Genomic DNA, 25277 nt, shown 5'->3' with positions numbered 1-25277 from the left:
AGTCCTCTACTTTTATAAACGATTTTATAGATCATAGGCACATTAATCTAATTGTAACCAGAAAAAGAAATAAAGGAAGCAATGCCAGGACGACTCAACTCACTGAGAAGTATGAATTATATACCACAGCTCTCTGGAAGCCTCAGAATGCTCATGTATGTTTCACACCCTCCACCATCACTGCATGGAAGTATAGCCAGTAGAGATGATGTGGATTTCCATGCTTCCTCCCAGGACAATAGCAAAATCACTTGTTGACAATAATTTTGTCTGCAGGTGGATATCTTTGGCTCTTTCTGATTCTTGGTGCTGGTTAGCATTGAAAGCAAAAGAGGTGACTCCTCTTATTGACATAGAACTCATTTTTCCCTTAAACTGAACACATGGAACAAATATCCCTTTACTTCTGACTGATCACAAACTATTCCATTCTTCTCTTAAGGAAGCTTATTTTCAGTTATATGTTTCACACCTTGATTTGATTGAATTTTTACTTGTAAATCATTGGTTTGTTTACTCTAATTATAAATTTTTAGAAATTCAGTAACATTGCTTTACTTCATTGAATCTATTTTTATGGCTACTTTCTGCTTATGGAAAGTGAGAGTTGTTTTCTATTTACAGTGGTGAAATAAAGTTTCCTTTTTAAATAAATATCTTTTAACAAAAAAATGAATCAGTCTAAAGAAAAATATTAAGAGTGGGTAATAAGTGGATTAGGTAAAACTTGTGGTGGTACTGCTCAAATGCCTGAGGTTTGGGAAAGGCTGTTCTCTTTTCAGCTCTGCTGCTTTGTGGCTCTACAAAGCCACAAAGGTGGGTGTGGGCTCAGCTGTGGCATCTTGATAAGTTGGGCCAGGTCAGTCTGACTTGCTGTGGGACTCGGACATGTCGCTTGTCAACTCTGGACCACGTATACCTTACAACCCTTTCTGACCCTCACATCTGATGACTTCATACCTCTGTCCCCTCCTGTTGGCCCTATCATAATCCCTTCACCTGGTTTGTGTGACTCTCAGTGCACAAACTCCTTTGTGCAGAACATACCACTTTTCTAATTCTCTACGACTCAATTTAATTTTTTTTTTTTTTTTGAGCTCTCAATGCAGTGAGAGGCCAGAATCTAAGTCCCAGGTAATTCAGTGTTCCCCACACTCTGTTTCCCTCCTCAGGGTATGTCTAAGGGTTTGGGTAGTACCAAGGTGGTGACAGAGAGTATCTGGTACTCATGTCACCTGCCCGCAAAGGCACCTATTGGTCCATCCATTTTCCAGTATGCTCTTGGCCAGGAGTCAACCACGCAGGTCATCTCTGGCTCCTGCACCCAGTTCCTTCATGTCAAGTGACTCTTGGTGGCCACTTTCATGACACCACGAGATCCTGCCTGCCTAGAGACAGCCGCACATATCCATTCCCTCTCTGTCCTTTCTCAGCTATTCCCAGAAACTGCCTTGGCCCCACCATCATCACCACTCCCAACATTTTCCCTCCATTTCTTCCTTTCCCAAGCCCAGAGGATTCCTTTGACTAATCTCTGTGATTAGTAATCACAGTAGAAAATCACTTGGTATTTCCCCCTCAAATGTACATCTTCTGCGTTGAAGTCTCCCTAAGACACTTAGCATCACCTCCCCAGTGGGGTTAAGCTTTTGGAAAACAAAGGCAACAAGTCCTGCCACAAACCTTCCCAAAGATAGAAAGAAAAAATGAGAAATACTTGAAGAAAAACAAAGACAGGAAGTTAATATTGCAAAACATTATCCTGCCACACTTGTAGCTTTAGCTAGAACCAGTTGCCCTGGGAATAAAGGCCTGAGACTTCAAAGATATGCAGAACTATCCCAAGCAACTGGGAAGGAGGGAAGGGGCTCCCTCTTGCCCTCACTAGGAGATAATGCAGAGATGGGGAAACGAGTCTTTATGGTTCTTACAATGTTTAAGACACCACCAATATCTAGACAAATAACTTCTCAATTCACACATGATCCCATTTCATCCTTGCAAGAACACTGGGCAATAGATAATATGAAAATCCTCATTTTGGAGAAATTACAACAGACACCACAGAAATACAAAGGATTGTAAAAGAATATTATGAAAAGCTACACACCAACAAATTGGATAACCCAGAAGAAATGGATAAATTCTTAGAATCATACAACCTCCCAAAACTGAATCAAGAAGAAATAGAGAATCTGACTAGACCAATCACAAGTAACGAGATTGAAAGAGTAATCAAAAACCTCCAAGAAAACAAAAGTCCAGGATGAAATCGCTTCTCTGGAGAATTCTACAAAGCATACAAAGAAGATTTAATACCTATTCTTCTCAAACTATTCTGAAAAATTGAAGAGGAAGGGAAGCTTCCTAACTCATTCTACGAGGCCAACATTACCCTGATACCAAAGCCAGACAAGGACAACACAAAAAAAGAAAAATTACAGGCTGATATCGCTGATGAATATAGATGCAAAAATTCTCAACAAAATATTAGCCAGTTGAATACAACAATACGTTAAAAGGATCATTCACCACAATCAAGTGGGATTTATTACACGGATGCAGGGATGCATCCACAAAGCAATCAATGTGATACACTACATTAACCAAATGAAGAATAAAAATCACATGATCATCTCAATCTCAGAGACAGCATTTGACAAGATCCAACATCCATTTATGATAAAAACTCTCAACAAAACGGGTATAGAAGGAAATTACCTCAACATAATAAAGGCCATCTATGACAAACCATGGCCAACATCATATTCAATGGTGACAAATTGAAAGCTATTCCTCTGAGAACAGGAACAAGACAAGGATGCCCACCTTTGCCACTCTTATCAACATAGTACTGGAAGTTTTAGCAGGAGCAATTAGGCAAGAAAAAGAAATAAAAGAGATCTAAATTGGAAAGGAAGAAGTAAAACCTTTGCTTCTATTTGTTGTTTCTTTGTTACTATTTGCAGATGACAGGATTCTATATATAGAAAACCCTAAAGAATCCACCAAAAAACTATTAGAAATAATCAATGAATACAGCAAATTTGCAGGGTACAAAATCAACATACAAAAATCAGTTGCATTTTTATACACTAACAATGAACTAGCAGAAACAGAAATCAAGAATACAATTCCATTTACAATTGCAACAAAAAGAATAAAATACCTAGGAATAAATTTAACCAAAGAGGTGAAAGGCCTACACACTGAAAACTATAAGACATTATTGAAAGAAATTGATGATTACATAAAGAAATGGAAAGACATTCTGTGCTCATGGATTGGAAGAACAAACATAGTTAAAATGTCCATATTACCTAAAGCAATCTACAGATTCAATGCAATCCCAATCAGAATCCTAATGACATTCTTCACAGAAATAGATCAAAGAATCCTAAAATTTATATAGAACAACAAAAGACCCTGAATAGCCAAAGCAATCCTGAGAAAAAAGATAAATCTTGAAGTATCACACTCCCTGAATTCAAAATATACTACAGAGCTATAGTAATCAAAACAGCCTGGTACTGGCGGAAAAACAGACACACAGATCAATGGAATAGAACTGAAAGCCCAGAAATAAAACCACACATCTATGGACAGCTAATCTTCAACAAACAAGCCAAGAACATACAATGGAGAAAGGAAAGTCTCTTCAATAAACGGTGTTGGGAAAACTGGACAGCCACGTGCAAAAGAATGAACATAGACCATTATCTTACACCATACACAAAAATTAACTCAAAATGGATTAAAGACTTGAATGTAAGACCCGAGACCATAAAACTCCTAGAAGAAAATATAGGCAGTACACTCTTTGACATCGGTCTTAGCAGTATCTTTTCAAGTACCATGTCTACTAAGGCAAAAGAAACAAAAGAAAAAGTAAACAAATGTGACTCCATCAGATTAAAAAGCTTCTCCACGGCAAAGAAAACCATCAACAAATGAAAAGACAACCCACCAAAGGGGAGAAAATATTTGCAAATCATATATCCTCCAAGGGGTTAATTTCCAAAATATATAAAGAATTCATACAACTCAACAACAAAAAAATGAACAACTTGATCAAAAAACAAGCAGAGGATATGAATAGACATTTTTCCAAAGATATACAGATGGCCAACAGGCACCTGAAAAGATGTTCAACATACTAATTATTAGGGAAACGCAAATGAAAACTACAATGAGATATTACCTCACACCCAACGGAATGGTGATAATTAACAAGAAATAACGAGTGTTGGAGAGGATGTGGAGAAAAGGGAACCCTCGTACACTGCTGGTGGGAATGCAAACTGGTGCAGCCACTATGGAAAACAGTATGGAGATTTCTCAAAAAATTAAAAATAGAAATACCATATGATCCAGCTATTCCACTATTGGGTATTTATCCAAAGAACATGAAATCAATAATTCAAAAAGATATATGTACCCCTACGTTCACCGCAGCATTATTCACAATAGTCAAGAAGTAGAAGCAACCCAAGTGCCCATCATGGATGAATGGATAAAGATGTGGTATATATATATACGATGGAATACTACTCAGCCACAAAAAAGACAAAATTGTGCCATTTGCGACAACACGGATGGACCTTGAGAGTATTATGCTAAGCAAAATAAGTCAGACAGAGAAAGACAAATACTGTATGATTTCACTTATATGTGGATGACAAACAGATAGATAAGGAGAACAGATTAGTGGTTACCAGAGGAGAAGGGGGTGGGGAGAGAGCGAAAGGGGTAAAGGGGCACATGTGTACGGCGATGGATGAAAACTGGACTGTTGGTGGTGAACACAATGCAGTCTATACAGAAACTGAAATAGTGATGTACACCTGAAATTTACACAATGTTGTAAGCTAATATGACCTCAATAAAATAATTTTAAAAAAGAAAATCCTCATTTTACAAATGAGGAATTCCCGACTCCACAAGGTAGCTTGATTCTGGGAAGAGCATATTTCCCTTGGCCTTAACACCAACACAGCAGGGTTCAAGGGTCCAGAAAGATCCTTCTACTCCTGCTAAGACCACCAAGCCCCTCTCTCAACACTCCCTGCCTCAACATTACAAACGGCTCACGAGAACAACAAAAGACCCTGAATAGCCAAAGCTATTCCCAAGAAGATGACTATAACTAAAAGCAATTACCCCAACTCCCACAACAGGAGTACCAGGGAGGATAATCCTATCAGGCCCAATGCCCCTGTTTTACCTTCCAGGTTATCCCAGGATCTCATCTTCACAAGACTCTGTATTAAGCTCTCACTCCTGGCTACCCTCTAAACTCTTCCTTCCACTGTGCCGTCTGGAACTCATGGTCTGCCATCAGTAAAATCCCTATATCCTTACCTTCTTCTCTGAGCAGTCTTCACCTTCTTATGTCATTGAAACATGGCCATCCCCTCAGGACACTGCTTCCCTGTAGCCCTCTCAAGTGGTGGTCATTTCTCTCCAGTGTAAACCACCATAAGCCGTGATGCTCTGACCTGGAGGACGGGTGCTCATTGCTGCATCCAGCCTCTTGTTTCTTCTACTTCCTTTAAAACAAAGCAAAACAACGACGACGACGACAATTAACCGAATCTTCGGAAGTGTGTGCCATTGGACTGACTACACCACCATCTTTCCTGTGCAACTATCTGCTGGTCTGCTGGTCATTCCTCCTCATTCACTGAAGATTTTAGGATCTGTCTTATTCCATGCCCCGCTCCCTATTTCTGAAATCTTTCTTGACGATTTAACATTCTGTTAAATAATCTATCCACACCCAGGCCTCTTAGTTTCTTGATCCCTCTCCTTCAATGATAGAGATATCCTCTCTACCTCAGCCAACCACTCTCCTAGTCACACCCAAGGCTTCATCATTACCAGCTATAGCTAAAGCACCATCTCCAAGACCTCAGTTTCAAGCATCCCCCTCTTTGACCTTCTCCTGTCTCTCCAGTTCTTTTATTTCCTCTGTATCTAAGCAGGTGGCTGGAGAAAGACCCACATCCTTGCTGCCTGGCCTCACTTTAAATTTATGATCACAGAACTCCAGGGCCAGCAAACCTACTGCATTCTGCTAGTCATTTCGCTCTCCACTCTTTCCTCCACAAACTTCCAAGACACTCTCTCTGACCTCACTCTCAGCGAACATCCCTCTTTCTTGTTTCATTGAGACTCAGATCCATTGTACTGAGTCTCTGAGCAGCATTTAGCACCACTGCTAACTCCCATCTCCTGAGAACACTTTCTTTCCCGGGCCTCTGGGATACCACACTCTTCTCATTTTCCTCCTCCTTCACTGGCCTTTCCTTCTCAGCATCCTTCTCTAGACTCTAAATGCTGAAGTGATCTCCACCTTCAGCTGTCCTCTCTCCTCTATCTACACTCATTCGCTAGGTATAAGTATAGCCAGTGCCATGGCTTTATATAATATCTATACCTTAATGACTCCCAATTTAAATCTCTAGCTTCTGAGTCCTCCTGTCTTTCATAAGTTACAGACCCATATATCTAATTGCCTATTGACATTTCTACTTGAAGGTCTAGTTGGCAAATTTTTTTTTTGCTGAGGAAGATTCACTCTGAGCTAACATCTGTGCCAATCCTCCTCTACTTTGCATGTGGGTTGCTGCCAGAGCATGGCCATGGACAAGTGGTATAGGTCCCCGCCCAGGAACCAAACCCCAGCCGCCGGGGGCTGGCCCCATGGTTTAGTGGTAAAGTGCACGTGCTCCGCTACTGGCTGCCCGGGTTCAGATCCCGGGCACGCACCGAGGCACCACTTGTCTGGCCACGCTGAGGCGGCATCCCACATACAGCAACTAGAAGGATGTGCAGCTATGACATACAACTATCTACTGGGGCTTTGGGAAGAAAAAGGGGAAAAAAAGGAGGATTGGCAATAGATGTTAGCTCAGGGCCGGTCTTCCTCAGCAAAAAAAAAAAAAAAGAGGAGGATTGGCATGGATGTTAGCTCAGGGCTGATCTTCCTCACACAAAAAATAAATAAATAAACCCCAGCCGCAGAAGCAGAGTGTGCCAAACTTAACCACTAGGCCACAGGCTGGCCCCCAGTTGGCAATTTAACATGTCCAAAATGTGTTCACGTCTCCCTACTTGGACCAAAATCTCCCAATTTTCCCCCATATTTATGAATGGAACCACTATTTACCCAGTTGCACAAGCCACAAACCTGGTAGTTATCCTTGACTGCTTTCTTTCTCTCTCACCCCATATCCAATCCATTGGCAAATCTCTCTATTCTACCTTAAAAAAAAAAAATCCCTAATCTGATCATTTCTCACCACCTCCTCCCTGACCATACTAGTCCAAGTCACCATCGCTTATCATTTAGACTCCTGCAATAGCTTCCTAACTGACTTTCCAGCCTCAGCTCTCACCTCTCTATAGTCTATTCTCCAAACAGCCACCACAGTGATCTTTGGAAAACACAAGCAGATCAACTCATGCCCCTGCTCCCAATTCTCTGATAGCTTCCCATCATACTTGGAGGAAAATCCAAATTCCTTATTAAGATCTTATATCATCTGGCCCCCTGCCACCTCGCCAAGCCCATTCCCTACCACTCTCCATCTCACTGCACTACAGCCACGCAACATCCTTGCTGTTTTTCCAACACACCAAGAATATTCCCAGCTCAGGGCCTTTGCCCTTTCTCTACCCTCTGCTTGAAGTGTTCTTCCTCCAAATGGTCACCAGGGCTTACTCCCTTACCTCACTCAGTTTTCTGCTCAAATGTCCCCTCCTCAGAAGATGCTTTTCCTAACCACACTATTATCCCCATCACTCTCTATCCCTTTCTCTGCTTTATTTTTCCTTTTTCCTCAAACCTCCTGCCTGAGCCAGTATTTTAGTTAGTTTGCTAGTTAATTATTGACTTGCCCCCTAAAACATAAGCTTCTTGAGAACAGGGACCCTCTGCACCCTTGTATCCCCAATCCCAGAACAGTGCCTAGCACACAGGAAGCCCTCTGAAAATGTGTGTTGAATGAATGACTTGCCAAAGGCAACGGGTGCAAATAGGTGCATATCCAGTAGATTTCCATGGCCACCTGCCCCCACACCCTTTTCTACACTAGGGAGACAGCGACACCTCAAAGGGTTGAGAGGATCTCCGTTGCTTTCCTCCTGCCGCCTAGTGGGGGAGTCAAGACTCAGTGGGCGGTGAGAGGGGGATGGAGGAGCCCACCGGCGTCCCTCTCTATGGTCTGACTCCCCAGGCCCCTCCTCCCCAGCACCCGGCGTGCCTCTATGGTTCTTCCTGTCATTAGTCGGGAGGGGGCGCTGTGCGCAGGCGCGAGGTGACGCCGCGGCGGGGCCGGAAGGAGGGCAGCGGCGGCCGCGGCGACGGAGCTGTCGGCGGCCGCTTCTGGTGACTAGGAGTCGCGACGACGGAGACCACCGAGCCCGCCTCACGAGCCGGCGAGTTGAGGGGCGAGTAAGTGTTGGCCGCGGGGCCGCCCGGCTCCTCGGCGGGATCTGTGAGGCGAATGGTCTCTCCGCCTCCATTCGCCCGGGGTGGGGGCGGGGGCCTCGCCTTGAGGGGCGGCGGGGCCGCGGGCCCGGGGGCGCGGGTCTGGCCCGGCGGCGGCCGAACGCGAGCCGGCCCGGGGCCGAGCGGGGGCCGCCGAGCGCCGGGGCTGCCCGAGCAGCGGGGCCGGTGGCGAGGCGGGAGCGACAAAGGCGCAGGCGGGCGGCGGACCCTCCCGCCGCTCCCGTCACTTCGGGAAGTTTTGTGGGCTGGCCGGTCGGCCTGCTGCGCGGCAGCGAAAGCGCCGAAAGCCCGAGAGTCCTCGGCTGCACCTCGCGGGAGGCGGCGTCTGAGGAGCCGAGCGCGGCTCGGAGCCGCGGGGGGTGATGCTCTGTGAGTTTGAACTCCGGCCGGGGCGGGCCCCACCCCCGCGGCTCAGCCCTGGAGGAGTGTCTTCCCGGGAGAGCCGGCGACTCCCCCCAGACTCGTGAGGACTCTGTGAGTGTGTGGACACTGCGCGCGGAGAACGTGAACCCGACTCGTGCGCCCGGAGCCCTGGCGGCGGACGATCCCGACGCTCCCGCGGCGCGTGTAGCCCGAATACTGCAGAACGATTGTCAAAACTTTGGGCTCCTTCCGTCTGGTGACCAACCTCACCGAGTGCCTGCGGGGTCCCGGTGACGTTTCCAGGGCCAGAGTTCCCATGTAAACTAACCAGGGTCCGATAACGCGAGTGCATGGTGATAAGTGCCTCCGTAGGGCTCGTTCTCGGCATTTTGCTAATGCAAAGAGAAGATGACTTACCTCTGCTGGGAGAGGACAAGGAATATTTTAGGACAGACCTCGATCTAAGACCGCTAAGAAATGGCTTTGCTTTACTTTTTTGTATAAGTAAGTAATTGTGGCTGAGAGTAGGGAGTGGTTGAACTTGAAGAAATGGCTAGAGAGCCTGGGGCCAGATTTTGGACCTCTGTGTAAATCTAAACAGTGGCGTTAGATTTTTATCCTGAAGGCTGGCAGCAGCTAGTAGAGAAGCCCTGCAGCCCGTATGGAGAAATCTAATAAAGGAAGATGAGATACGAGTCAGGGAGACTGAAAGTTTATGAAATAGGTTAGACGAGAGAGCATGTGTTTGCTAACTGTGATAACTCCTGTTTAATGAGTGTTTACTATATTCTAGGCTGTGTTAGGGTCTTTACAGACGTCATAACTAATTCTCACACCTGATAATGTTATTATTTTATCTTCATTGTTAACAATAATAGGACACAGCATAGGCTATGTGCCAGGCACTGTTCTAAGATTTACCATGTATTAACTCTTTTAATCCTCAATGACGTAGATTCTGTTATTATCCTTATTTTAAAAAGGAAGAAAATGAATGTGCTGAAAAGGAACTTATCTGGTTACAGAGCTTATAAGGGTCAGAGCTGGGACTTGAACTCAGTTTGGTTCTCGAGTTCAAGCTCCTAATTTTCCTTCTGTACATACTGTGAATGATATTTATTCAGAAAGTTTTTCTGGAGGGGCCGGCCCCGTGGCCTAGTGGTTAAGTTCGTGGAGCTCCGCTTTGGCGGCCCGGTTCCTTTCCGGGCGCAGGCTTACACCACTCGTGGGCGGCCATGTTGTGGCGGCGTCCCACGTACAAAATAGAGGAAGATGGGCACAAATGTCAGCTCAGGGCGAAATCTTCCTTGGCAAAAAAAAAAAAAAGTTCTTTTGGGCTATCTGCTTTGTGTCAGGCAGTGTGCTGTGTCCTCGGGCTATAGGAATGAAGATGATGTAGGATCCTACCTTCTTGGAACTTGTTTTAGCAGAGAAGATGGATATTAAACATAGTTTCCTAAATAATTCTATGATGATTATTGTGGTACTTGGAAGAAGTGAGAGTTGTGTGAATGAACACTGGGGATAGTCAGGAAAGGTTTTTCTCTGAGGAAGTGACATTTAAGGTGAAGAACTGAAGGATGAATAGAGTTAATTTGGTCAGAGAGAGGCAGTGAAGAAGAGCAATGCAGCCAGAGAGAAAAGCTTGGAGTGGAAGGAAGGAGCGTGGCGTGTTCTAGGAACTGAGCTGTTGTCAGAGCAGAATGGTGAGTGGGGGGAAGAGGTATGAGGTGATGTTAGCTATGTCAGCAAGGGTTATAGGAGGCAGCGTTTTTCAGGCCATGGTAAGGATTTGGGTTCAACCATGATGAAATTTGTGGTGTAACAAAACACTCAATGCTGTATGAAGATAACGTCAGAGGGTAGAACCTGCAGACAGTATGGGGATAGAACGGACAGGGTGTCATGAGTTCACAAAGGATTCAGCTCTAAAAAGACGGTTGAAAACATTGATTTTCCCCCTTGTGGATGAGGGTGTGCTTGTTTATCTGTCCCAGTTTCTGAACCAATTTTCAGCTGAGAGTTGAGGAAAATCTTGATGTTACGTGTTCAGCTCTTTAGCCCACTCACTGAAGATTGTGAATTTAATTTTTGGTTTAAAACTTTTCCTATTGTAGAAAGACACTGATAACAGGATTTTTAGAGCTCTTTTAAACTCTGCTTAAACTCCAGACTAATTGTTTGCATAATTATATCTGTAATTATGGGTGCTATTTTACCTGAGTTATTTCCTTTTGTCTACATATTAAAATTAATACGCATTTTCTTATTCTGAACTCATCACCTGCCTTGTTCTTTCATAGTAGTATCACCATCCTCCAGTCACCTGATCTGCTGTCAGATGTCTTCTACAGTCTGTCTTACACGTTGCATGCAGCTAGCTTGACTCTTCATTGGGTTGCTTCTCATTGGTTAGAAAATAAAAATTTGAGCTCTGCTTCAGTAACCTGTTGATGCATAGCAAGCCACCCCCAAACTTAATGACTTAAAACAACAATTTTATTTGTTGACAGTTTTGTAAGTCAGAAGGTTAGGAAGGGCTCACCTAGGCCATTTTTTTTCTGGTCCACAGGCTGTCAGCTGAGTTGGCTGAGGCTGGAGAATCCACTTCCAAAATGGCTTCTTCACTCGCAAGCCTTGTCGGAGACTGCTGGAAGGTTGGGCTCAGCTGCCCTTTCCCTCTCCATGTAGTGTTAGAGCTTTCCATGTGATCTCTCCAGCAGCGCAGTCAGACTTGTATGTGGTCAACTGGGCCGCCTAGGTGGAAGCTGCTGTTCTCTCAAAGGCTAAGCCTGGAACTGGGACAGCATTCAATTTAGCTTGAATACTGCCGTCTCCACTAAGCCTTCCCTGACTACCTGCCCTTCTCCAACTGGAATAGTCTCTTTATTGTGTTAATGACTTTATACTTTGTAGTATACTTAATTGTGTGCATATTTTCTCTCAGTAAGTTCTTTGAGGCAAGATCCATGTTGGATTTTCTTTGTATTCCCCATGGTGCATAACACAAATTCTTTACACCACGTAGCAAACCCACAGTAGTATTTGTTGAATTCTTTTAATGTATTTTAATTTTAAATATCAATGTAAATAATACCAATTTAGCATAGAAAAATTAGAAAATGTAAGGAAGCAAAAAAAACTACCTTAAGATTACTACTTAAAAATAACCATTATTTTTGTTGGGTTGATTTAAGATGATTAAATACTAGTACAGGCTTACAAAGAGTGGATATCCAAATAATGGTTAAGATGAGAAGCTAATATTTGAATGAAAAGCAATAATCGTTTATAGACACTTAAAAAAATATGCTAGAAAGAGTTGTTGTAGGGGGCTGGTATGACAGGGGCATGTCACCTTCTCCCAGCCTATCCCTGGCTCTGCTTTGCCCACCTTTCCCTGGAATGTTCAAAGAGATTAACTCATTAAATTTGAAACACTTTTTATTACCCCAAAACTCGTGTTGCAGAAATGACAGGCATATTTATATAGAGATTACTCTAGAAAGCAGGAACACTACAAAACCCCAGCCATGCGGTATTATATTAGGAGCATGTGAAAGGAAACAAGGAGAAGCAACACAGAGTAGAAGAATGAGAAGAAAATGATATGTTAGAGATAAACCACAAGGACTCTGGTTACGAGGAAGCAAAGATGCAATTTTGAAATCAGAAAATCTCGAGAGAACCATGGCCGATTCTCATTTCTTTTCTGACTTCCTTTGTTTTCCAAATTTTCTGTAATCCTGATTGTTGTCACTTAAGCCGTGTTACCTGACTCTAGTTGTATATGGCTGTGATGAACAGCCCAGTCTCTGACAAAGGAAGATGTTTTTGGAGCCACTCATTCATTCAGTAACTGTGTTAGACACTGGAAAGACAGCTATGAATAAGACATAGTCAAGGGCATATGGAGAAAACAATTAAAATATGAACTCTCTCTCATCATGTATTGATTCATCCATGCAAGGAGGAAAAAGGGATTAAAAAAATCAGTAGGACAATTGTAGGAGGTGGAAGAGAACATAGAACTGTCAGCCAATTTTCTTAAATTTTTACAATATAGTACTATTACATAAGATTCTCCACAGAGTTAATGAAGTGGCGAAATATGTGTTAATTTTTGGTTTTAATTTGGAAGCATTAAGCCATATATTTGACGTAGAGTGTAGTCATTAAATGTACATATGATAGTTTTTATAATAAAAAGAAGAGGCAAGAACTGAAATATTCTTTCTTGGGTGGCATTGCCTGTTTCTGGACTCTGCTTTTAACTATTTTCTTCAGCTGTCTGATCAAGAAGTGAAGACTTATATAGAGCTTTTTGCTACTTCCAGAGGGAAAATGAAGTTTCTTATAGAAGAAAGTAAAAGTTTTACTGCGAATAGTTATCATACTAGCAAAAAAGTGACTTGAAAAGGAAAGTAAAGCTCCCTTCCCCTGAGTGTGGCTGTATTATCAACTCTTATTATTATTAATAAACATTGTGCATCTATTGTGTTCTTGTGATAACAAAGCTCCTGTTTTAATGACATTTACCATATACAAAGTGGTTTCTCATATTTAGTTGAATCTTCAACACAGCCTTACAAGGTAAGAGGAATAGCTATTTCGATTTCACAGGTAATAATAATAGTCATACTGTGACACTTGCTGCTATGTGCCAGGCACTATGCTGAACACTTTATATATGTTTAATTCAATTAATTTTAAAATAACCGTTTCTCATTTTATAGATGAAGATACTAGGCCCAAGAGATAAAGTGATTTATGCAAAGTCACTGATTCAGTGACTGGTGAAACCAGGGTTCATACTTAGCTAGTTTGATCTAAAGTCCAGAAGAAAGGACTGAATGTCAGAGAGTTGAATGACCTTTACAGAAAAGCTAGTCAGGAGTAGAAGAAATTCCATCATCAGACTCCTTTTCTCACTGCAGTTTGGGGCCACTGTGTGTGCCACTCATGAGGAATCTTGCTTTTAAAGCACCGCTAGTAATCTGCTTAACTACAAGCTTGACATTCTAAATTAGATGTAAAATGAATCACATTTCCCTTTGATTTTCAGTGTAAAATGGAAGGAATCTAGATGTGGTAAAAGAAGAAATAAGAAACTTGGCTATTGGAATTGTGTTCAGAATACTTTTTAAAAATCATTATTTGAAAGAAAAGTAAAGTACTTGATTAGATGCAGTTCAAATTTGACACCGGAGCTCTTTCCTTTATACCATGCTATTTATAAATAACATCATTATTGTTATTTCAAGTGAGAGACCCAAACTTAGACTTTAATTTGTAAATTTTAAAAATTGAGATACCTTTGTCCAGTTATAGATACCAGAAGGTTCTGTTGTAAATCTTTTCTTTTTTTTTTTTTTTGGTGAGGAAGATCAGCCCTAAGCTAACATCCATGCCAATCCTCCTCTTTTTGCTGAGAAAGACTGGCCCTGAGCTAATATCTATTGCCAATCCTCCTCCTTTTTTTTTTTTTTTCCTTTTTTCTCCCCAAAGCCCCAGTAGATAGTTGTATGTCATAGTTGCACATCCTTCTAGTTGCTGTATGTGGGACGCTGCCTCAGCATGGCCCGACAAGCGGTGCGTCAGTGCGCGCCCAGGATCCGAACCTGGGCCACCAGTAGCGGAGTGCACGCACTTAAACGCTAAGCCGTGGGGGCGGCCCCTGTTGTAAATCTTAAACATAGTCTTGATATATAAACTTTGTATTCTGATATGCTGTATGCTAAACAGCTGGAAAAATGCTGTTATTATTAGACTATTAACTCTTGGGAGACATCATTTAATGAGAAGCTAGGGTCTGGGGCCTGCCTCCTCTGAAGCACATGATTTCTTTCAAGAAGGCAAAGAAAATTGAGATTTTCTTAGAGAGAAAGAACAGTGTTGAGTGGGTAGGTTACAGATAGGATCTTGGAACTAAAAAGGCCCCGTAGCAGTTATAATTATCCCCCTTTGGTTCTTATTTATTGATTTTCATTCTTCTGATTTTCATCAAAGTAAGCAAGAAAATGGTTCAAAAATCAGACTACAGAAAGACTTTAATTAAAAGCAATAATCCTCTCTTCCTGACCTCCAACTGCTGTTTCACAGGGGCAAGCACTTTTTTTTCCTAATAACAGCTTTTTTCCCCTGATTTTTCATTGTGAAATACAGTACATACCAAGAAGTTTCACCTCAAACAACTGAGTTTATACCTTTCCCTAAATTTTGTGTAAACAGAATCATTCAATATATATTCTTTCATGTCTGGATTCCTTCACTCAGTCCTTCACTTAGTCGTTATGTTTTAAGATCCATCTATGTTGTGTGTGATTGTTAATGGCTTCATTTTTGTTGCTGTATAGGTTTTAATTGTATGAACGTACCACAGTGTATTTGTCTTTTCCATCATTGATGTGAGTCCTCAATGTTTGGCTCCCAGCAAACTGCTGCTGTGAACATTCTTGTGCATAGACCTGGTGCATATAAGCATATGTTTCTGTAATATAGATTTCTAGCAGTGGATTGTTGGGTCTTAGGGGATTTGTATCTTTCACTATAATTGATAAAGTATCAAGCTTCTTTTGGAAAGTTGTAGTACCAGTTTACTCTTCACCTATAGTATATGACAGTCCCCATTACTCCAGATTCTCAATAACACTGATCATCAGTTTTCAGACTTGCAGCAATTCTATGAGTATGTAATATCTCATGAGTTCTTTACCCTTTTGAAATAAAATAGTATATAAAACCACATAAAGCAAATATATAGCTCAATGAATTACTATAAGGCGCCTGTATCCCCTACCCAGGTCAAGAAGTAGACCATCCCCGAGCCCCCTCCATCCCCATGCCACCTCCATGTATTCTGTCCTATTCATAACTCATTCCTTCCCCCCTAGAATTAACCGTTAGTCTGACTTTTATGATCGTTTTCTTGTATTTCTTTATGTTTTATCACCCAAGAGTACATCCCTAGATGCTATAGTTTAATCTCACCTATTTAAAAAACTTGATACATCCTTTAAATCTAAGGTTTCTCTTCCATTCCTTTCTTTTTCCTTATAGTCTATCTGTTGTTGAACCTGAACTATTTGACCTCTAGTTTCCCAGAGCCTAGGTAAGTGTTTGTCAGACTTGAAAAAAAATTGTCATTCCCAGCTGTATATTTTTAGAAAAATATATTTTTATATATTTTATATTTTTATATATTTTTTCCTAGTTCTCCCCCATTAAATACTAAGGAAAAGGTTTTGCTGGGTGGGATTGAATTTTGGAGTGTCACAAACCACTGTAATATCTAAGATCTTTTCACCCCCTTGTGAAACTGCCCCCGTTGAGATTTGCATACTTATGGTACAATTCAAAAATTTCATTTTTCCTCTAGCCTCTATTCTAAAATTTTGACTGGGTCCAGATTCTTGACCAAACTCTGGTTCAATCTCTTTGGCAAGACTATGGATAGTGTTCTTTTCTCAGAAGTCACTTGTGTCTTGTTGTCTCTATGATGTTAGCAGCCAATGATAATTCAGTGTCTAAATCCAGTAATTCATTGAGGATTGCAAAACGATGATATTGTAATTAAATTTTTAAAATTGATATTAATTAGAATATTTTTGTAAATAAACCATTTTCTCATTTACTGTTGGGTCATCCAGTCACATAGGAAAGGCAAGAAGGATGCCTGATTATTCGCCTTATTTTACCAATTTTAAAGATAATGTCTTGGTTGACTATCATCCTTTTTTAAATGACCTTTTTTGAAAAAAAATTATGAACACTTACATTTATACATTTTCTTAAGAGATTCATGCCATATCAATCAATATCTTTATTGAAGCTCAAAATGTCTCATCTTTGGCCAATGGGAGCCTCTTTAGGAGTTTTTTTCTGAGTTATTCTGACAGGACTCAGTCTTTGATAGCTTCTTTGATATCTGATAAGACAGGATGTTCCAGGCTCATTTTTGTATGGTTCTTGCCCCAGACTTGGAATTAGTAGTTTGTCCCAAAAGCCCTGGTTTCTTTTGGGGAGAAATAGTATTCCAAGACCATAATCTAGGTACTATGGACATTCATTGCTATAAGTAGATCATTGTTTTCAGGACTTTTTTTTTATGGACAGAACTAAAATATTTTATGAGTTGATAATATTTATAATTCAAATTTAGAACTATACCAATTTTACTTAACTTACTTTACTTCTATGTTATAAGTGTAATTCCTTTTTTCACCGCTAAGAATGTTGATTCTGAAGGACACAGGAATTGATAGAATATTCCATAACTGTTCATTTGTTTTGACCCGTTACACACACAAAAGTGTCAGAATAAAAGAATGTCACAACAGATATTACTGTAAACAACTTTAAAATTTTGCATCTGTTTTCTCTCCCCATAATTTTTATGATTATACTATATCATTTAATTTTAGTTCTCATTTGATCTTAGTACTACAAGTAACTATATATTTAATGTTTACCACCAGTCTTTTGTGTCAGTGTCTCTAGTCATTTCAATTGCCTGAAGCTCCTTTTTCTCTTGATTCCCCAGGAAGGGCTTGTAGAAACAGTATTCCATAAGTTCTTATATGTTGATATGTTTCCTTGTGCACCTTTTCCTTAAAATTAATTTTGCTGGAGCCAGCCCTGGTGGCCTAGCGGTTGAAGTTCAGTGCGCTCTGCTTCAGCGGCCCAGGTTCAGTTCCCAGGCACAGAACCACACCACTTGTCTGTCAGTAGCCATGCTGTGGCAGTGGCTCATGTAGAAGAACCAGAAGAACTTACAACTATACACAACTATGTACTGGGACTTTGGCGGGGAAAGGAAGAAAAAAGGAGGAAGAGTGGGCAACAGGTGTTAGCTTAGGGCAAATCTTCTCCTGCAAAAAAAAAAAATTTACTGGATATAAAATCTCTGGCTCACATTTTTTTAAAGTATCTTATTCCATTTTCTAATGGCATAAAGCATCACCATCAAAGTCTTAATAATCTAATTTTCTTTCTTTTATAAGTCTCAAGCCCAAGTGCTAAAGCATCTTTTTCTTTAAAGTCCAGTAATTTTGCTAGAATGTGTCTTGGTAGTTGTCCTTCTGGGTTTTTCTTAGGTGTGTACTGTATTCTTTTGAAATGTAGCTTTAACATTTTTATTTTAGGTAAGTTTTTTTTTCAGTTACAATTTTAGTATTCTCTTCCCTTTTGATTTATTCAGTAGCTCCTTTTGTCTGTTTTGCTAGGTCATCTTTGTCTTGAATGTTCCTTTATCTCCTTATTTTTCTATTTTAGAATTTTCTCCTTTCACCTTTTACTTCTAAAGCAGTATGTGTTGTGTTTATTCGCACTTGTGTTCCTTCTAATTTAGTCCTCATTCTTGAAACATTTTTTTCTTTTATTTCTATTTCTTTCCTGAAATCTATCACTCCATTTCTGAGTTTTTCTAGTTCTGATTTGTGTTATTTTATGTCTTGCATTATTTCCTTAATGTCCTTTAGTTTGTTATATCTTCCTGGCATGTTTTCATTATTTACAAGAATATTGTTTTGCTTCTTGTTTTTTTAATAACTTTATATGAGATTTGACATCAATTCTTTTCTTTGCTTATTTTTAATGAAATTAGTTATCTTAGACTTTTAGAAGAAGATGCAGTTTAAGATACTTTTCCTGACTTCACAGAGCTTCCTGCGGTGTTCAAAATATGGCAGCTTGATTTTTGAAATTTCCTGCCTCTGTTCTTCTCTGTTTTTATCTGTACCTGCCTTCTCTTTGCTTTGTCTCTGTTGTCTCTATCTTACTCAATTTAACTCTAATCCCAGCATTTTCTTCTCATTGTAGGGTCATGTCCTTTAAGGGAGCCCTGGTCAGTTTCAGAACTTCATGAGTCCTCTTTCAGATCTTACAGTGGACTCCTTGCATCTGCCCAATATTGAATTGAGCAAAACCCCTTCAATAGTGTTAGTTGCTGTCTCAGATTGGCCTCTGTGCTTTCCAATGAATTCCTGTCGGTTATTCGGAGATTATCCTATTCTCAGATCCCAACAGTACCCTGTGCTTTGTGAGTCACAAACATTGATAATTCAGAGATCATGTGGCTCTTAGTGGTTTGTCCTCACCTGCTTGTATTTTGGAGTTCATGGAGGTCCTTGTCTCTGTTTTTTTGTAACCATGGAATTTCTTCTGTTTTTATGTGAGAATTTGGAGAGGTTCAAAAACTATGATGCTGCCGTTACTGCCATCTTCCCAGAATTTCCTTGTGGTTTTAGTTTGCATTCCTCTGAGGTCTCATAACTTGGGCATTTTTAAAAATTTGTTTATTTGCCTTTTGGGTTTCCTCAAGGCACTCAGCATTGTGAGTTCAAATCTTTGAGCCCATTTTTCCCTTAAAAATTGTCTGATTTTTTTTTTAATTAACATGTAAGAGTTCTTTATATTTTTTGGATAGGACTCCTTTGTTAGTTATATGTATTGTAAATTTCTTGTCCCAGTGCTTTGCCTTTTCACTCTTTCTTTCTTTAGTGAATAGAAGTTTTTTTGTTTTTATGTACAATATTTCAATTTTTTCTTTTTGGGTAGTACTTTTTGTATCCTGCTTAAGGTATCTTTCCCTATCTCAAGTTTGTGAAGATATTTTCTTCTGTTATCTTCTAGAATCTTTAGTATTTTATCTTTCCGTTTAAATCAAGAGTTTACTGGGCTGGCCTGGTGGTGTAGTGGTTAAGTTCATGCACTCTGTTTTGGTGGCCCGAGGTTCGCAGGTTCGGATCCTGGGTGCAGACCTATTCACCACTTATTAAGCCATGCTGTGGTGGCATCCCATATACAAAAAGTAGAGGAAGATTGACACAGATGTTAGCTCAGGGACCATCTTCCTCAAGCGAAAAAAAAAAAAAGGAAGATTGGCAACAGATCTTAGCTCAGGGACAATCTTCCTCACAAAAAACAAACAAACAAAAAAATAAATCAGGAGTTCACCTAAAGTTGTTTTTATTTAAGGCGTGAGGTCTAGTTCCTTGCTCTTCCTGCCCTTCCCTTCCCAAAATATAGCTTTCTAGTACAGCATCATATAGTGAAAAAAAGAATCATGTTTTTTCCACTGCGCTGCAACGCCACTTTTGTCATAAATCTAATGTCCGTGTATGAGTGAATCTGTTTCTGGACTCTCTTTATTGGTCTTGTTTTCTCTTCTTTTGCCAGTACCACATTGTCTTAATTACTGTAGCTTTATAATAATAAGACTTACCATCTTTTGTTTATCTTTATGAAAGCCTTGGTTACTCTTGGCTCTTTGCATTTTCCTGTAAATTTTAGAGTCAGCTAGTATATATCCATTTTAAAAATAGGATTAAAGCTATGTTAAATCTATAGATCAATTTGGGGAGAATCGATATCTTTACAAAATTGTTTTCCAACCCATGAATGGGCTATGTCTTCATTTATTTGGTCTTTTTAGTTTCTCTCAGAGATGTTTTACAATTTTCTATGTAGAGGTCTTGCACATCTTTCATTGCATTTATTCCTTGGTATTTGATGGTTTTTGATGCTATTCTAAATAATATACTTTTAAAATACCATTTTCTAATTGTTTCTTACTAGTATAGTGTTCATTTTTGTATATTGACTTTTTATCCAGAGACTTTTTCATTCATTCATTCATTTATTCATTCCAGTGATATCTCTGTATAGTTACATATACAAGTATACATAATTTTGTTCTCCTGTTATCCTCCAGAATTTTTATTGTTTTATGTTTCATTGGTAATCCATCTGGAATTGATGTTTATGTGTGTAGGAATGGATCAAGATTCATTTTTTCCCGTATAGATAGATATTCACTTGACTTCACAATGTTTATTGAAAAGACTGTTCTTTCCACTGCATTGCAATAGCACCTTTGTTTTTATGTGGGTGACCAAATGTATGTGAGTCTGTTTCTGAGCCCTCTATTCTATTTTTCTGTCTGTCTTTGCATCAATACTACAATCTTCTGCAAATAATGCAACTTTTATTTCTTCCCTTCAACCTGGTATTTTATTTCTCTTTATTGTCCTGCTCTACTTGGTACAACCTCCAGTATAGGATTGACAAGAAGTGGTGAGAACTCTCCTCAGTTTCAGACAGAAAGCTCTTCATTGTTTCACTATTAGATGTGTGGTTTGCTCCAGTGTTTTTGAAATGCCTTTAATTAAGTGAAGGAAGTTCCCTTTAATTAAGTAAAGGAAGTTCCCTTCTAGTACTAGTTTGCTAAGAAATTTTAGTCATGAACAAGTGTTGAATTTAACGCTTTTATTTTCATCTACTATGATGATTCTGTAGTTTATCTCCTGTATTCTAGTAATGTAAGTTACATGGCTTTGGTTATGGTTTTTGCAACTGTGTTCATGAGAGAGACCAGTCTTTCTTGTAATGCTCTTATAGGCTTTTAGTATCAAAATTATTCTGGCCTCATAAAATGATTTCAGAAATAATGTTTGTTCTTTTTCTATTCTCTGAAAATTTTTGTAGTAGGAGATACATTTCTTCCTCAAATGTTTAGAAGACTTTACTGGGGAAGTTTTCTGGCTTGCAGTATTCTTTGTGGGAAGGTTATTAATTACTGATTTAATATCTTTATTTGATAAATTTATTCAGATTTAAATTTTTCTTCGTTCATTGTGGAAAGTTGTGTCTCAAGGAATTTATCCGTTTCATCCAAAATTTCAAATTAATTGGTACAAAGTTATTCATAATATTCTCCTTATATCATAGACTCTGTAGTGATGTCTTCTTTTACGTTCCTGATAACGGTAATTTGTGTTTTTCTTTTTTCCTTAATCAATCTTGATAGAGGTTTATCAATCTTTTTAAAGAACAAACTTTTTACTTGGACTTTTCTCAATTGTATGTTTGCAGTCTTTTGTTGATTTCTGCTCATATGATTTTCTTATGTCTCCTTTTTCTGGGTTTAATTTACTGCTCTTTTTCTAGCTTCTTGACATCAAAGCTTAGATCATTGATTTTTTTGGTCATTTTTCTTCTCTAAAATAGGCATTTGGATCTGTAAATTGCTGTCTAAGCACTGCTTTAACTCCATCCCACAAATTTTGATATGTTTTGTTTTCATTATCTTTCAGTTCATTCAGTCAAAATAGTGTCTAATTTTCAATGTAATTTCTTCTTTAAGCCATGGGTTGTTTAGGTTGCTTAATTTCCAATATTTAGAAATTTCCTAGTTATCTTTCTTTGACTGACTCTTGTCAGATAGCATATGCTGTATGGTTTCAAGCCTGCAGATTTTGTTGAGGCTGGCTTTATGGCTCAGCAAATTGACTGTTTTATAAATGTTCCTTGTATAGTTGAAAAGAATGTGTTTTCTGCAGTTGTTGGGTGGAGTGGTCTGTAAATGTCAATCACGTCAGGCTGTTTGATAGTGCTATTCAGGTCTTTTATCCAGCTGTAAGTGTGGATTTGTTTATTCCCTGAAGATCTGTCAATTTAAGCTATATATATTTTGAAGCTGTGTTATTAGAGTCATACAAATTTAGGATTGTTAATCTCCTGTGAGTTGACTCTGTTATCTGGATGAAATCTCCCTACTTATCTCTAACAGTACTTCTTTGTTTTTTTAAAATATTTATTTATTTATTATTGTGAAATTTTTGTTGTACATTATTGTTTGTCAGTCACCATATAAATGCATCCCCCCACCCCTTGTGCACACTCCCCACCCCGCCTTGCTCCTGGTAACCACCCAACAATTCTATCTGTCCGTGTGTTGGTTTATCTTCCACATATGAGTGAAATCATGCAGTGTTTGTCTTTCTCTTTGTGGCTTATTTCGCTTAACATAATACCCTCCAGGTCCATCCATGTTGTTGCAAATAGGACGATTTTGTCTTTTTTTATGGCTGAGTGGTATTCCATGGTATATATATACCACATCTTCTTTATGCGGTTATCAGTCAAGGGAAATTTGGGATGCTTCCATGTCTTGGCTGTAGTGAATAATGCTGCGATGAACATAGGGGTGCATAAGCTTCTTTGGATTAACAGTACTTCTTATAATGTCTGTGTTGTCTAACACTAATATACTCATACAATTTTTTTTTTGGTGAGGAAGATTGGCCGTGAGCTAACATCTGTTGCTAGTCTTCCTCTTTTTGCTGAGGAAGATTGGCCCTGGGCTAACATCTGTGCCCATGGTGCTCTGTTTTGTATATGGGATGCCACCACAGCAAGACTTGACAAGTGGTGCGTAGGTCTACACCCAGAATCCGAACCTGCGAATCCCAGGCTGCCAACGTGGAGCACGAGAACGTAACCACTATGCCACCGGGCCAGCCCTTATTCATACAATTTTTTATGGGTTTTCTTGTACCAAAAAAAAAAAAAAAAGGAAAAGATAAAATAGTTGAAAAGAGAATTGGAATTTATTTTTAAAAAATCAGAGGAACATTTTATAACAGAAAAATACAGTATCTGAAATTAAGAACTTATGAGATGGGTTGTTAATGTTCGATGTATTGCTTTCCATCCTTTTGCTTTAAACCTTTCAGTTTTCTTGTACTCAGAGTTTTTGTCTTGTAAAACAACACTTAGTTTGGTTTTATCCATTCTGATAATCTTTGTCTTTTAATTGGAGTTGTCTGTGTAATATAATTTCTGATATAATTGAGTTTTTTTAAAGTTGTACAGCATAATGACTTATATTTATTGTGAAATGATTATCACAAGTTTAGTTAATATCCATCATCTCATATAGATACAAAAGTAAAAAAGAAAAACTGGTTTTTTCCTTGAGATGAGAACTTTTAGAATTTACTCTCTTAGCAACTTTCAAATATACCATACAGCAGTGTTAACTATAGTCTTTATGTTGTAGATTACATTTCCAGTACTTACTTATCTTATAACTGGAAGTTTGTACCTTTTGACCACCTTCATTCAATTCCCCCACCCCCTCCACCTCTGGTAACCACAAATCTGATCTCATTTTCTATGAGTTTTGTTTTTGTTTTTCTAGATTCCGCATGTAAGTATTTGTCTTTCTCTGTCTGAATTATTGCACGTAGTGCAATGCCTTCAAGGTCCATCCATGTTGTCACAAATGACAGGATTTCCTTCTTCAGTATTCCATTTTCTTTATCCATTCATCTTGATGGACACTTAGGTTATTTCTGTGTCTTGGCTATTGTACATAATGCTGCAGTGAACATGCGGGTGCAGCTATCTCTTCAGCATAGTGATTTCATTTCCTTTGGATGTATACCCAGAGGTGGAATTGCTGGATCATATGGTGGTTCTATTTTTAATTTTTTGAGGACCCTCCGTACTCTTTTCCATAGTGGCTGCACCAATTTACAGTCCCACCACCAGTGCACAAGGGTTCCCTTTTCTCCACATCCTTGCCACCATTTGTTCTCTCATCTTTTTGATGATAGCCTTTCTAACAGGTGTGAGGTGATATCTCATGGTTTTGATTTGCATTTCCCTGATGATTAGTGATGTTGAGCACTTTTTCATGTACCTGTTAGCCATTTGAATATCTTATTTGGAAAAAAGTCTGTTTAGGTCCTTTGCCCATTTTTTATTTGGATTATTATTTTTTTTATTTTTTGCTATTGACTCGTATGAGTTCTTTATATATTCTGGATTTTAACTGCTTATCAGATATATGATTTACAAATATTTTCTTTTGTAGGTTGTTGTAATTGAGTTTTTAAGCGTACTTGTTTTTTATGTGTCCATCTGTTCTTTGATCCTTTATCCTCTTTTATATGTTCTTTGGTGGTAACTGGTTATTTTTTTATTATTCCATGTTTTTATCCTCGATTAGCTTTTTAGTTATGCATTCTTTTATTTTTGTTTTTAGTGGTGTTTTCACCATAAGCTTAGAATGCTACCTTGATCAGATGTGGGGGAAAGGTTTTGATACTCCCTTATTCTTAATGTTTTTTTTTTCTTTTCTTTTCAGACCCCATGGATAGTCGCCATGTTTAGATATTAGCAAATGCATATGTTTTTGTCTGCATTTGAAAATGGCAGAGGGAAACAACAATGAAGAGGTAATTCACTTGAACAACTTTCACTGCCACCGGGGACAAGGTAAGTGTTTGTTCTCGCTTTCTCCCTCTCATCATTGTTTTTTCTCTTAGTATTACAGTTCTGTCTTTTTTGTTTTTTTGTTTTTTTTTTTTTTTTTGGTGAGGAGATCAGCCCTGTGCTAACATCCGCCAATCCTCCTCTTTTTTTGCTGAGGAAGACGGCCCTGGGCTAACATCTGTGCCCATCTTCCTCCACTTTATATGGGACGCCGCCACAGCATGTCTTGCCAAGCAGTGCGTCGGTGCGTGCCCAGGATCTGAACCAGCAAACCCCGGGCCGCCGCAGCGGAGCGCGCGCACTTAACCGCTTGCGCCACCGGGCCGGCCCCTGGTTC

The 25277-nt window shown here is 39.4% G+C and overlaps 1 protein-coding gene across 6 annotated transcripts in view; it reads left to right on the top strand.

The window, feature by feature from the left end:
• The first annotated feature begins 8330 nt into the window (after positions 1-8330).
• Positions 8331-25277, top strand: part of RNF216 (ring finger protein 216) — a 169005-nt gene continuing 152058 nt past the window's right edge. For 4 of the 6 annotated variants that reach the window (XR_015548602.1, XM_004440870.3, XM_004440869.3 and 1 more), the window contains exons 1-2: positions 8332-8458; positions 24813-24943. Coding sequence is in view for 4 of the 6 variants with exons in the window: in XM_004440870.3 (XP_004440927.1) it covers positions 24877-24943 (67 nt within the window). In the remaining 2 variants the exon portion in view is untranslated. Of the gene's footprint in view, positions 8459-24812; positions 24944-25277 lie in introns of those variants that run through there. The other 2 variants (XM_087417509.1, XM_087417508.1) reach the window with 2 other exon arrangements.

This window comes from Ceratotherium simum, chromosome 26, assembly GCF_057802395.1.
Source record: "Ceratotherium simum simum isolate JZ-2026a chromosome 26, ASM5780239v1, whole genome shotgun sequence".
Lineage (NCBI taxonomy): Eukaryota > Metazoa > Chordata > Mammalia > Perissodactyla > Rhinocerotidae > Ceratotherium > Ceratotherium simum.
This window is presented reverse-complemented; position numbering and strand designations above follow the sequence as displayed.